This window comes from Puma concolor, chromosome A3 (genome assembly GCF_028749965.1).
Source record: "Puma concolor isolate L17-30 chromosome A3, mPumCon1.1.hap2, whole genome shotgun sequence".
Classification (NCBI taxonomy): Eukaryota; Metazoa; Chordata; class Mammalia; order Carnivora; family Felidae; genus Puma; species Puma concolor.
Window position 1 is genome coordinate 21,254,349 of NC_141669.1, and position 13,000 is coordinate 21,267,348.

General features: G+C 39.4%; 1 protein-coding gene and 1 pseudogene across 2 annotated transcripts in view; one reads left to right on the forward strand and one right to left on the reverse strand.

Moving 5' to 3' along the window:
• SELENOI (selenoprotein I) overlaps positions 1-13,000 on the forward strand; it is a 46,735-nt gene that overhangs the window by 8,707 nt on the left and 25,028 nt on the right. For both annotated transcript variants that reach the window (XR_015248949.1, XM_025927106.2), the window contains exons 2-4: positions 8,643-8,711; positions 9,169-9,277; positions 11,374-11,448. Coding sequence is in view for 1 of the 2 variants with exons in the window: in XM_025927106.2 (XP_025782891.1) it covers positions 8,643-8,711; positions 9,169-9,277; positions 11,374-11,448 (253 nt within the window). In the remaining variant the exon portion in view is untranslated. The remainder of the gene's footprint in view (positions 1-8,642; positions 8,712-9,168; positions 9,278-11,373; positions 11,449-13,000) is intronic.
• Positions 11,788-12,635, reverse strand: LOC112864045 (small ribosomal subunit protein eS1 pseudogene; annotated as a pseudogene).

A 13,000-nucleotide genomic window follows, 5' to 3' on the forward strand; every position in this document is an offset into this window, starting at 1 on the left:
CTGCCTCATAGGATCATTATCAAAATTGAGTGAGTTACTATTTGTAAAGCACCTGGCACATAGTGCTATATTAATGTTAAGTAAATAGGAAATAAAACTTGACATTTGTGCTTCCCCGTTTGTCAGCATTGGCTAACATAAATGGACATGTGAACCCACACCACAAGAACTTATAAGAGAAAGGGTATTTTAAGAAAGTAAGTTAAGGGTGACAACTTAATGAATGGGAAGAGTAACTGACAGGTCACTGTCTAGCTTGGGTCCCACTGATAGTCTTGGCCTTCAGATTGCTCCTCTATTTAGTCATATCAACTGGCAGAGTAGGTAAATCTTCTCAAATGTTACTCTCCTGTTTAAGAGTCTGCAGTACCTTCCATGTGTTTCCCATGCATTTGATAATACAGATTTCCTCGGTAAGGATTTCTAGTTTCTTCACTACATGACCCCTGCTTTTGTCCTCTCTTCTTAGAATTTATTATAGATTATTTAAGTTTAGCAAGCAAATCTGTCATCATGACTTGCTTGTTCTTGCTGCTCTAGTTTCTCCAATCTTCTGTCACCACCTTCCCTCTGACTTGTTAGCAGATGGAAATGATAATATTGACTGAAATGAGATCTCCTTGCCCACGGAGTCATGTTCTGTTATTGTAGTTCTTAAAATCTTGTATTGATAAAAAAGTCTTTTAAGAAATTAAAAAATTTTGTCCTTGGGTTTGTTGGTCCGTCCCTCCCATCCTGTTTCTTTGTTTTCCTTCCTTCCTTCCTTCCTTCCTTCCTTCCTTCCTTCCTTCCTTCCTTCCTTCCTTCTTGCCTTCCTTCTCTTTTCCTTCTCTTCCTTCTCTTCCTTTCTATCCTCCCTTCCTTCCTTTCCTCCCTTCCTCCCTTTCTTTTGCATTTTAAGTTTAGCTTTGGTGTTTTTATACCACAGATTGTTCTAGCACAATGCCTTGTACTCAGTAAATTTAGTGAGTACTTGCTGAATTTTATTATATCGTGTCTCGTGCTTGCACTGCAGTATTTGAAGTTACCATAAGGAGGAAAAGGCGTTGGTCACTAGACTAATGGTGTGGTTTATCCCTCAGCCGCGGAGTGGTGGAAGTGCCGTTAATGTTTGTTTTCAACATTGAGGAGAGCAGTGCTCCTCAAACCTAGGCGTGCTTCCGAATCACCAGGAGGGTCCGATAAAAGAGATGGCTGGGCTGTGCTCAGAGTGTCTGATTCTGTATGTCTGGGGCAGGGCCCGAGAATTTGGGTTCAGTTGGGTGATTACAGTTTGAGAACACCTCATCAAAGAGATACTCAATTCTATTGCAATCTGAAGAGCAGTTGAAACCAAGAAATGGATGTAGAGCAGTAAGAAACTCTGTTACCGTGATGTAGTATGGCAGCTCTCAGGCATCAGGTGTTCTTGATTTTGTGGGTAGGAGCCTCAAGATGGCTCTTTGTAGAAAAGATGATGTAGTGCTTTCCGAACTGTGCACTAGTTTCCTATTGCTGGGTAACGAATTATCACAGACTTGGTGGCATAAGACAGCACACATTTATGATCTCACATCCTCTGTTGGGAGTCTGGGCATTGTTAGCCAGTGCTTCTGGTCAGGGTCTCACCGAGCTGCAGTGAAGGTGTCATCTGGGCTGTATTCTCATCTGGAGCTTGGGGCCCTCATCCAGGCTTGTGTGGTTGTTGGCAGTCTTCACTTCTTTCCAGCTCTAGGGCTGAGGCTCTTAGCTCCTAGAGCTTTCCCATTTTTCCCTGCCCCATGGCCCTCACCACAGGCAGTTCACATCCTTGCTGTTTCCTTTATAAAAGTCAGCAAGAGACTCCTCCAAACTGCTAAGATGAAGACTTACATAATGAAATGTATCATGGAAGGGATATCTCATCACCTTTGTCGTAGAGTGTATCCTAATAGACAGTGCCATCTGTCACCTTTGCTATATTCTGTTGGTTAGAAACGAGTCACAGGGTCCACCTCAGGGGAGTGAAATGAACCATCAAGGGGAAGGGATTGCTTATACAAGGGCTCGACTCACTGGGGATTACTTTAGGTTGTGCCTGCCACAAATTGGAAGACAAAAAGTGTGTTTTGGAGGATATTATGAGAATAATGATTTCAGTAAATTGGGTTTAGGTAGGTCACGATTGTATTTGAGCCAAGGAAGTGTAGTCTGGTTTCAAACGAAGTGATCAATTTCATAGACGTGTTTCAGGATGAATCAGAAAGGACTCACAGTTTGGACCTTTCTGTTTATTAGCTGTTGGGATCTTTGAATTTTACAGTCTTTTACACTCCCAAAAACGTGAATAATTTTGGAACTCAAGAATTTTGGAAATAATTTTTAAAAATTAGAAATGTTATTTTGAGTTTGCTTGCATTCTGAAGTGATTAACTTGAAGTGCAGTTTATGAGCTACTGTTAACTTGTACTTGAGCCACATTTTGTGGATTACTGCAGCAAACTAAATGTATTTTATAAGTGTAAAGCTTATATTTCAGGTGGGTAAGGACAGGCCTTATATTAAAATTGATTTGACGGTAAGAGCCCGATTCTCCTTATGCTGTTTAGAAGACAAACGAAGCAGGGGGAATCTGCTGCTGATTGTAGATAGTAGAGCATTACTTGGGACAGTGGCCTCAGTCTAATTAATCATTTGTCTAAAGCTCTGTCTTTAGTGCAAAGGTGTGTCAGTTTATATCCGTTTTCTTTCTTATCAGTACAGAGAAGGGATTTAAAATACAGAACCTTTATAAAGGAAATATTCCTATGTCTAAGGAGGTGGTTTCATAGTTTTCCTTTCTTTTTTTTTTTTTTTTAAATTTTTTTTTTCAACATTTATTTATTTTTGGGACAGAGAGAGACAGAGCATGAACGGGGGAGGGGCAGAGAGAGAGGGAGACACAGAATCGGAAACAGGCTCCAGGCTCTGAGCCATCAGCCCAGAGCCTGACGCGGGGCTCGAACTCACAGACCGCGAGATCGTGACCTGGCTGAAGTCGGACGCTTAACCGACTGCGCCACCCAGGCGCCCCATAGTTTTCCTTTCATTAGAGCCCATTTCATTCTTAAATTAAGGGGAGTCTCACATTTTTACTGTCCTCAAAAATGTGTACCTCACAGCATATTTGGAAATAATGTAGAAGTTACTGTACTGCTACTAGCCTAACCCATAATCCTCCCTGCCTGATGTACCGTAAGTCTCATAACTGGTCTCTGTTTGCACTTTGGTACCCTTCCAGTCCATTTTCTGCACTGTAGTCAGTATGACCCTTTAAAAATGTAAAGCAGGACATGCACTGGGTTTACAATAAAATCTGGCTCACTGTGGTCTGGCCGGGCGGTGCAGGCCCACCTCTCCAGTCTCATTTACATACCTCTCTTCCTTGCTCACTAGACCATAGCTGCGCTGGCCTTCTTCCAGTATTCAAAGTATTTCTAGCTTTGTGGTCTTTGCACATTTTGTTCTCTCTGCTTGGAAGGTAGCTTGGCACACACTCCCCTCCCTGCAATATGCGTGGGTGTGAGCATGCACACACACACGCGCTGCCACACACGTATTCTTTATTTTCTATTTCATTTCAGGTATAAGTTACATATAGATGCACAGATCTTAAGTGTCTAATTTAATGACATTAAAATTTTTTTTTTGATTTGTTTCATTATTTTTGAGAGAGAGAGGGAGAGAGAGAATCCCAAGCAGGCTCCGCACTGCAGACTCGATCCCACAAACCATGAGATCATGACCTGAAATCAAGAGTCAGATGTTCAGCTGACTGAGCCACCCACGCGCCCCTAATTTCATGAATTTTTACACATGTATATACCCATATAACCACCACTGCGATCAAGATAATCGAATTGATTCTGGCAACTCAGAAGGCCCCCTTTCAGTCTTTCTCATCAAACTACTATTATGACTTCTTTCACCATAAATTAATTTGTCTGTTTTTGAACTTCATATAAATGGAATCTACAACAGCATGTTCTCTTTAGTGTCTCACTTCTTCACTCCCTATAATATCTCATATGTTCCTTGCCGGTCTTCTCATCTTTTAGGACCCAGCCGAAGTGTCCCTTCCTTAGTGAAGCTTTCTCTGACCACTCAGACTAGGCATATTCCCTACCCCTTGGCCTCTTGCAAAATACCCTCTTATTCCTTCACAGTATTTAACACAACGTGTGATTTTTCTTTGTGTTTGGGCTTATCGTCTATCTCACAGAAGACCATAGACTTGGTGAGCATAGGGAACGTTTTAGTCTTGTTCATCATTCTCTTCACTGGGCCTAGCAAAAAGTTGCCTGGTACAATCATAGGTATTCAATCATAAATATTTGTTGGCTTTCTGAATGAATGCATGAGTGAAGAATGAACGCTGCTCTATTTTCTGCCTTGTACTGAAGTAAAAAAAAAGTTCTGAAACTTTCTGATTTTTGGCAAAAGGTAATCTAAAGTAATTCTGATCTTACTAAGATTTTAAGAAAATTTCTTCTCATGGGCAAGATGGACTAATTGCCATAGGTGACGGTACCGAATTCTATACCTAAGTAACAATTACTCAGTATACTAAGAGCAATCTTGAGGGAAATGTTCAGAAGTTCTATCTTGATCAGCATTTTTACAGAGACTTCAGTGAAGGTACTGTTATTAGCATGACATGCTGCGGGTTTGGCGAGGCATAACTATCACCTTGATAAGTGAGTCTGAATCTGAAGAGATCTGGAAGGGATAGAAGGATGAGATAAGATAAAATAATAAGATAAAATGTGATAAGATAAATGTAGAGTCCAGTACTGGGTTCCAACAGTCATCATATTAGTGTAGAGAAAGGTAGTTTAGCAGTCCAACTGTGCGGTTGTGTTTAACTCTGCAGAATGCTTTTGTTGCCATAGGAAAGTAATATGTTGGGCATCAGAGAAGTCATTGAGGAAGAGGGGCTTATGGTCATGTTCTTTCTACTCCTGCACCACATGAAATGTTTCTTTTGCCCCGATCACATGTTCTTGTTGGCTTAACAACATTTTGGGTCGTGTGGAGTATAGATTGTCAAACTAAAGCCCTCAGGCACTTGTTTTTGTGAATAAAATTTTACTGGACCACAGCCGTGCCCATTTGTGTACTTATTTTCTGTGACTGCTTGCTTGCTTCAGTGGTAGTGTTTGTTACAGAGACTGTATGGCCTGCAGAGCCTAAAATATTTACTATCTGATGCTTTCCGGAAAAGCTTTCCAACCTCTGGTCTAAAGACTAGACCTAGGTGAGGAAGAATATTGAAGGCATGGCAAGAGGAGCAGCAAGAGGGACATGAGATGTTTAAGCAGGTGAAGAGAAGAAGTGGGCAGGACAGGGAGAGAGCAGTCTTCAGATATTTGAAGCACTATTGTTCGGAAGAAAAATTGGACCCCTGTCTGCTTAACTTCGTAAGACAAAATGAAAACAGGATAGAAAATACGGGGCAAGGGGAGGATCTTGTTAGTGTATAGAGAAGTTAGTTTAACATGGGTTGCGTTGCTTCTGGAAATAATGAGTTTTTTGCCCCAGAGGCATTTAAAAGGAGGCCAGATGATTGTTGTACCTGTTTGCATAGGCGAGGGTCAGGCACATAAGACCTAGACATCTCCTGAACGCTTATGATTCTGAGATTTTCTCAAACCCAGGCTATGGTTTTCAGCCATTTCTCCAGGGTGATAGCTTCATCCAGCCTTGCAGTCTGGAGATCAAGCAAGTCACAGTGAGCTTAACGGTGGATTGCCTACTGGGTTAAGATACTCGGATATATACCATTCCAATAGAAAATAAAAATATGTTTACTGAGCATTAACAAATACCTAAATCTAGTTTAACATCTTTAAAAGTGTATGTTTTACTTATTTTTTCATGCATGTGGAAGGTCTGAATCATTTTTTTTCCTCCTGTTGACTCACAAGACAGTTTTAAGTTTCTTTGCTTATACTAAGTGATACGTGATCTTGAAAAATACTCAGGTGTGTAAGGCTAGAGCACGGAGTGTTCTTTAGGTTTATTGGTTGCTACCTTTTGTGATCTCCTATTACATTTTCTTGCTTACTTGAGCTTAAATGTGGAAGATCCATTTAGGCAGACTGACTTTCTTATATTTAGCTGTTTGTTCTTTTCGTACTACTGATCTCCTGAAGTAGAAGTTTAATGGTAAAACTTGAGGGTTTAAAAAGAGGAGCTTTTCAGATCAAAATACTGTCATTTAAGGACATCTTTGTAGTTCTAAATTAAATAATGGAAAACTGCTGAAAGACACTCATTCAGCAAACATTCCAATTAAGAACATTGTACTTTGTACACCATATTAGGTACTCGTGTGATGTCTTAAACAGTTTCCTTCTGATTTGGCCTTCTTACAACTTTTGTACTTTGCAGTAGATGGTGGACTTGAAATGTGTGGTTTCCCCGTTTATCTGACCCACTGGCTACATCAAGTGGGTCTGGGTGCGGCCAGGGCCTCCCCCTTGTTATTGGCAGCTGCCAGGGGCTCCTACTCGTCCTGTGTCCTCAGGTGCAGAGACTTAAATCCAAGCAGTCCTGTCAGTTGAGGACCCCTCATTCTGCAGAGGTGTAGATGTAGCTGTGTCTATTATGTGGAAAGGTTTTGTGGCCTTTAGAGAGCCGTGCAAGTACCAGTTTTATTTTATTTTATTTTATTTTATTTTATTTTATTTTATTTTATTTTATTTTATTTTATTTTATTTTGTTTTGTTTTGTTTTGTTTTGTTTTAATTTAATTTAATTTTATTTATTTTATTTATTTATTTTATTTAAAAAAACTTTTTTAGAGAAAACTTCTTTTTTTTTTTTTTTTTTTAAGGTTTATTTTTTTAAGTATCTCTTTGCACCCAGTGTGGGGCTTGAACTCGTGACCCTGAGATCAAGAGTCCCATGCTTTTCCAACTGAACCAGCCGGGTGCTCCACAAATTGACTGTAGTCAGAACAGTAACTTGCATTTAAGTGGGCTCCTGCCTGGAGTCTGGCCGAAGCCGCACAGCCTCTCACTGTGGCTGGCACAGTTCTTCTCTGTTTTCCTCCCACCGTCTAGCTCAGGTCCTTTGTCCCACTGATCCCATTTCAGTCGGAATGGGTTGGAGAAATGAAGGTACTCAGACATGGAGCCTGTTCGATCATTTTGACTTAACTAGTTATCTGTCTTTGCTCCAGTATTTTAAGTTATTTCTGTTTATTTACTATTTTTGTTCCATCACACTTGTGAGTCTTGAAACACTGATGAGAAAACACTTCCTGTGTATTCAAAAGCATTCAGGGAGAAATTTGACCTTTATGATTTTTAAAAAATTAGATATTCAAACGCTTACTACCAATTTTATGTACATACTAAGCATAAATATAAAATACAAAACTTTTCGGGGGGGGGGTGGGTGTTCCTGGGTGGCTAAGCCAGTTGAGCATTCAACTCTTGATTTTAGCTCAGGTCATGATCTCACGGTTTGTGGGTTTGAGCCCCACGTTGGGCTCTGTGCTGACAGCGGAGCCTGTGTGAGATTCTCCCTCTCTCTCTCTGCCCCTCCCCTGCTTGCTGTCTCTTTCAAAATAAATTAATTAATTAAACAAAACCCAAAACTTTTTGGGGTGTCTGGGTGGCTCAGTCCGTTAAGTGTCTGACTCTTGATTGAGTCTCAAGTCATGATCTCACCGTTGTGTGACTGAGCACCGCATCGGAGCCCACTTGGGATTCTTTCCCTCTCTCTCTGCCCCTCCCCTGGCTTGCACACACTCTCTCTCAAGATAAATAAATAGACTTAATTTAAAAAAAAAAAAACACAAACTTTTTTTTCAGACATTTGACTCTTTGTGACATTGTGTAAATGTCAACTGGACGAATTAGGTAATATTCCCACTCTTTGAGGTGGGAATGATCCCTTACCAATTAAGTATCCCTTCTTCCCCACACCTAGTGGAGTGCTTCCAGCATGCCAGGTACTCCAGTATGTGTGTGTCTATTTGTTAAAATCTCCTTTGAATTTTTACTGAATAACTCCATAATTAGGGAATAAACTTGATTACCACAGAACCCTAACCTATTGTTGTCTTCCGTTGCTTATGTATGTGATCCGTTTTCCTGCTGTAAAGGGATCTGTCATCCTTTGGTGGTTAAAGCACAGTTAGTAATATCTAATACGTGGCACTCATGCGTATGGTTAATTTGCCTAATTTTTATGGCAGACCTTTGGGGTAGAAGCTATCATCCTCATTTACAAGCGGACAAACTAAGGCAGAGATGAAGTAACTTGCCCGAGGTTGCACACTTAGTAAGCGTATTCGGAGGAGGTTGAGAAAGTCAGTGTTTGAATGTACACAGCGGGAGCGTTTTTGATCTTGCATTGTGAGTGAGACCTTGTAAGCAATATAAATCTCCCCAACACTCCCGAAACAGTGTAACACTATAAAAGTTGGTTGAGTGAAACAGAGAAACGTGGCTGTACTTGACTGTCTTTGCCCTATTTATATTGTTCCTCCAGTTTTGTTATATAGACCAGGACATCATGTAAACAGACATGTTCTCTGGGTTATTTTTGTAGTATTACTTCCGCTCCAGGATTATTGTACTACTTGCCAGTGTGCAAGGAGAACTGAATATTTTCTTTTCATTTCTTAACAGTACAGTGCTGTGGATACCAATCCACTCTCTCTGTATGTCATGCATCCATTTTGGAATACTATAGTAAAGGTAAGACGATTAATAGGCTTGTACTTACGTTTTAGTAAGTTGTAAGTATTTTAAGGAGTGTTATGGATACAAGTGTTTGTTTAGTAAGATGTCTAGAGAAATTACTCTCTCATTCTCCTTTCCCTTAGTCACATACCTTTTGATTTATTTTATTGTTGAAGTATAAGTTTATATTCTTATACTAGAATTTATCATTTTTATAAAATGCATTTAAACATTTTCTAAAATAATATTATGATTATAAGTTTGTTGATTATAGAATTTAAAATATAGAAAACAGAAGAATGAAATGCTTATTTCTATCAACTGAACATTGTGGTTTATGTTTTAATATATATACCTCCTAGATATGATCTGTCAAGTTTATAGCTTTTATTATGACTTAAGTTTCATATTGCATAGTGGCCAGAGCTCTTCCTTTACTTTAATTATTTTGTAATTATTTTGAAACAAATAGGTATTTCCTACTTGGCTGGCTCCAAATCTGATAACCTTCTCTGGCTTTCTGCTGGTTGTGTTCAATTTCCTACTCATGGCATACTTTGATCCTGACTTTTATGCTTCAGGTAAGATTATTACTTTAATATAAAATTTAAAATGCCTAAATGGAGAAAAATGACATGTGGTTATTTTCTGGTTCAATTAATATGCTTGTCTGTTGGAGAAGTTCTGGATATTTTAAAGGTATGTAAAATGTTAGAATTGGGTGTAAAAGCTAAGTTGTGTTTTCACAATCTGTTATGCATATTTCCATTAAGTTCTAGAAACCAAATTGGCTACTTAATGTAGATGGGCTGTCTAAAAAGCATTGGGGTTTTGATAAATAAAGAATAATTGGATTTACAAGAAGACAAAATATTTAGGACTGTGACACTTTGCCTGAAAGTGAGTATAAGCAGGGTCCAACGTATTTACCAGTTCCAGAAATATCCCTTCTCTTTTTCTTTTAAAAAAAAAATTTTTTTAACGTTTATTTGTTTTTGAATCAGAGAGAGACAAAGCATGAACGGGGGAGGGTCAGAGAGAGGGAGACACAGAATCTGAAACAGGCTCCAGGCTCTGAGCTGTCAGCACAGAGCCCGACGCGGGGCTCGAACTCACAGACCGCGAGATCATGACCTGGGCCAAAGTCGGCCGCTTAACCAACTGAGCCACCCAGGCGCCCCTCCCTTCTCTTTTTCTAATGATGCAAGAAAAATCACCCCCCCCCCGCCTTTGATGGGAATGTGATCTCTCTTTCCCTCTGCTCAGCATCCACATTTGCCTTGAATAACTCCAAGTTTCCTGTGAAAATGGTTCTTAGACCGTGGATGTTTATTGACAGAAGTCAGTTGGGGAAGGGAGAAGAGAAATGCTTTTGGAGGCAGTTGTTGGCCTGCTTCCACCCCAGACTCCAGTGTTTTCTTTCATAGTTGTTCCTGTCTTCACATTCCCTTGCCCTGTTTCTGCCCCAGGCCATAGGACAGAATCTGGCTGTATTTGGGATGAGGGGGGATAAATGGCCGAATGAGTTTATTTTCATTGCTCAGCCGGTTGATAGGGTTGAGAGGAATAGAAAGATGGAGGTAGATGAATAATTTTTGCATTCTAAGTCAGAGTATGTATTTTCCAGTAAGAATATTTATCAGTGATGTAGTAAACAGTCTTAGTGTTATAATTCACTGGTGTTGTGGGGTTAGCAGACTTTTGTGGACTGACCTGGAGAAATTAAGTCACCAACAACATTGTTTTTTTAGGAAAAACTTACAACTTGATCCTATAGAAATTCTGAATATTGAAACTGTATGTATGCCTACCTTTAGCAATTGAAATTTTAAGCCATAGCTTTTGTACATGTAATAAAATGACAATCGAAGATCATAAGGTACTATGTGGATAATAAGATTAAATTTTATCAAGCATGGTTTTGATATTAAGCGGCTTTTAAAAATTTGTATTTTAATCTTTAGAACGTCTTCAAAAGTTTCTTTTATAACTAGGAATATTAATTTTTCTAACTACTCTAACATTATTTACTAGTTATTAAGAGGGCTAAAAATATGTAAATATTATGTGTATTTCCCCAAATCATAGAAACTAGAGGACCAGATAAACCATCTAGTCCTGGTATATTTGGGAAATGGAAGATAGGAAAGGCTAAACGATCTATTCATGGTCACACGGCTGCTTGAATATAGAGCCAGGACTGGAACCCAGACCTTCTGATACTTAGTCACCCAAATGAAAAGGTCTTTTGTTTAGCTAGTTAATAATGTAGTGAGAAAATATAGATTGAAGGTTCAATACGTGTTTGTAGGATATTCGTCAACAATGAAGATCAGATTAAAACACAAGCATCTTTTAAGTTCCAAAAACATTACTTTTCATTCTTAGCATGTAAGTAATTTTCAGGTAGAGATGAACAGTCAGTTTTGAGTTATGATTAAAGCTCAAAATAAGTGCCTATTGTTTATGAGGGGTTGGGCAGTTACTTCTTTGGTTTTGTCAGTGTCCTGATGTATTTTAATATTTACCTAAATCTGCATTAAAAGTGTATTGTAAACTTCTATTTAGCTTCTATTTAATAGAACTTCTATTTAATAGAAATATTTCTCAATGGCAGTGGGTGCTGTAGTAAGAATGATCATATTTTGTATTGAAGTCTGAGTGCTTTCCTTTGCAGCACCGGGTCACAAGCATGTACCCGACTGGGTTTGGATTGTGGTGGGAATCCTCAACTTCATAGCCTACACTCTAGGTAAGAAATTGGCAAATATTCATTTTAGTCAATGGCTGGTGACTCTTTCAGCAAGGATAGCCATCCGCTAAATTAACATTTTCTCCTATGCTTAATTCATTTTAACTAGGGCTTACTGATTTCCTATTCAGTATAATAAATATGTTTTTGAGTTTCTCTCTGGAAAATATTGTCATTCATTGCTAGGGATGCAGAGAATAAGATATGAGTTGGCAAACTGCCTCTTGCAGGCCGACTCTGTCCTATTTTTATAAGTAAAGTTTTGTTGGAACACTGCTATATTCATTCCTTTACTTGTTGTCTATGCCTGCCTGCCTGCTTGCTTGCTTGCTTGCTTGCTTTTTTTTTTAACGTCACAAATAAGACTTCTTATTTGTCACCATTAAATGACTGAATTTTAAACAGATTCTTGGACTGGTGGCTCATATCCATCAGCTCGTTCAACTTTAGCACTGGTCTCATCCCCAGTAGCGTTTCTAGAACTACTGCCTTCACCATGAAGCTCCATGAGCTTTCCCAACTCAAACCTGGGCTTCTTTAGCACTTTTACTTTTCTAATGAAGATATCACGGAGTGGATAAATAGATTGACATGCCTTTCCTGTGTCTTTTCCGATGCTGTCTGGAATCAGTTTATTGACCAGTGCTTTCAAGTCATTTGTCTGCACCTCTCGGGTTATGATTTCCATTGTCTTTTTCTGAACATGGTGGATCTGTTGGTGCTGAGCCTAAAGGCCTTCCAAATCTAATTGTTGGGTTTTTTAGTAAAACCAACACAAAATAGATGAAGCAAATAATTGTCGGTGGCTTGACATCAACATGAGCTTCAGTCGTGGTCTGCCATTTTGTGACCATGGAACTTTCCTAGAATTCCACGGGTGAGATCCACACAATAGAACTTAGGCAGTTTCTGCCCTGAACATCCTCAGTTATTAGCTTGGATTTTCTAAATGCAACTTCATCATTCCGTAGATCAGCAAGGCTCACTTACAAAACACAACCCTTGAGGCCATCAGATGCAGTTTTGGCTCCCTAAGTTCTCGTGACTAGTGTTTTTCCAATATTTCTTACAGCGTAGCTGGTGCTTTCACTTCATACTGATCTTTCCTAGCAAATGGATCAACCACTTTCTTCTTGGCCCCCTTTTTTGCTGCCTTTTGTAAGGCCCTTCTTCTTACTGATTGCCATGGCTCTGCTCGGGGAACCAAAAGGGCTCTATGCTTGCTTTTTGCAACAAAGACAAGGTTGAGTAGTAGCAACGGTGTCTCCTGATGACCCATAATGCCTCAACTATTTACTATCTGGCTCCTTACAAAAAATATTTACCAGCAACTGGAATAAGGCGTCATTTTTGCCTTCAGTTTGGGAAACAATGCCGACCTGTCAGATAATTGTGGAGTATGGAGAGAGCTGCTACAATAGAGCACAGCGGGGAAACAGGAATGAGTGGGAGAATAAGAAAGTAATTAATTCTTCTTTGGTGCAGGAGGTGGTGAGGGAGGTCCCTGTGCTAGGCCATAACTGTCTATGTTGCCAAGAATGCTTTTTGTTGG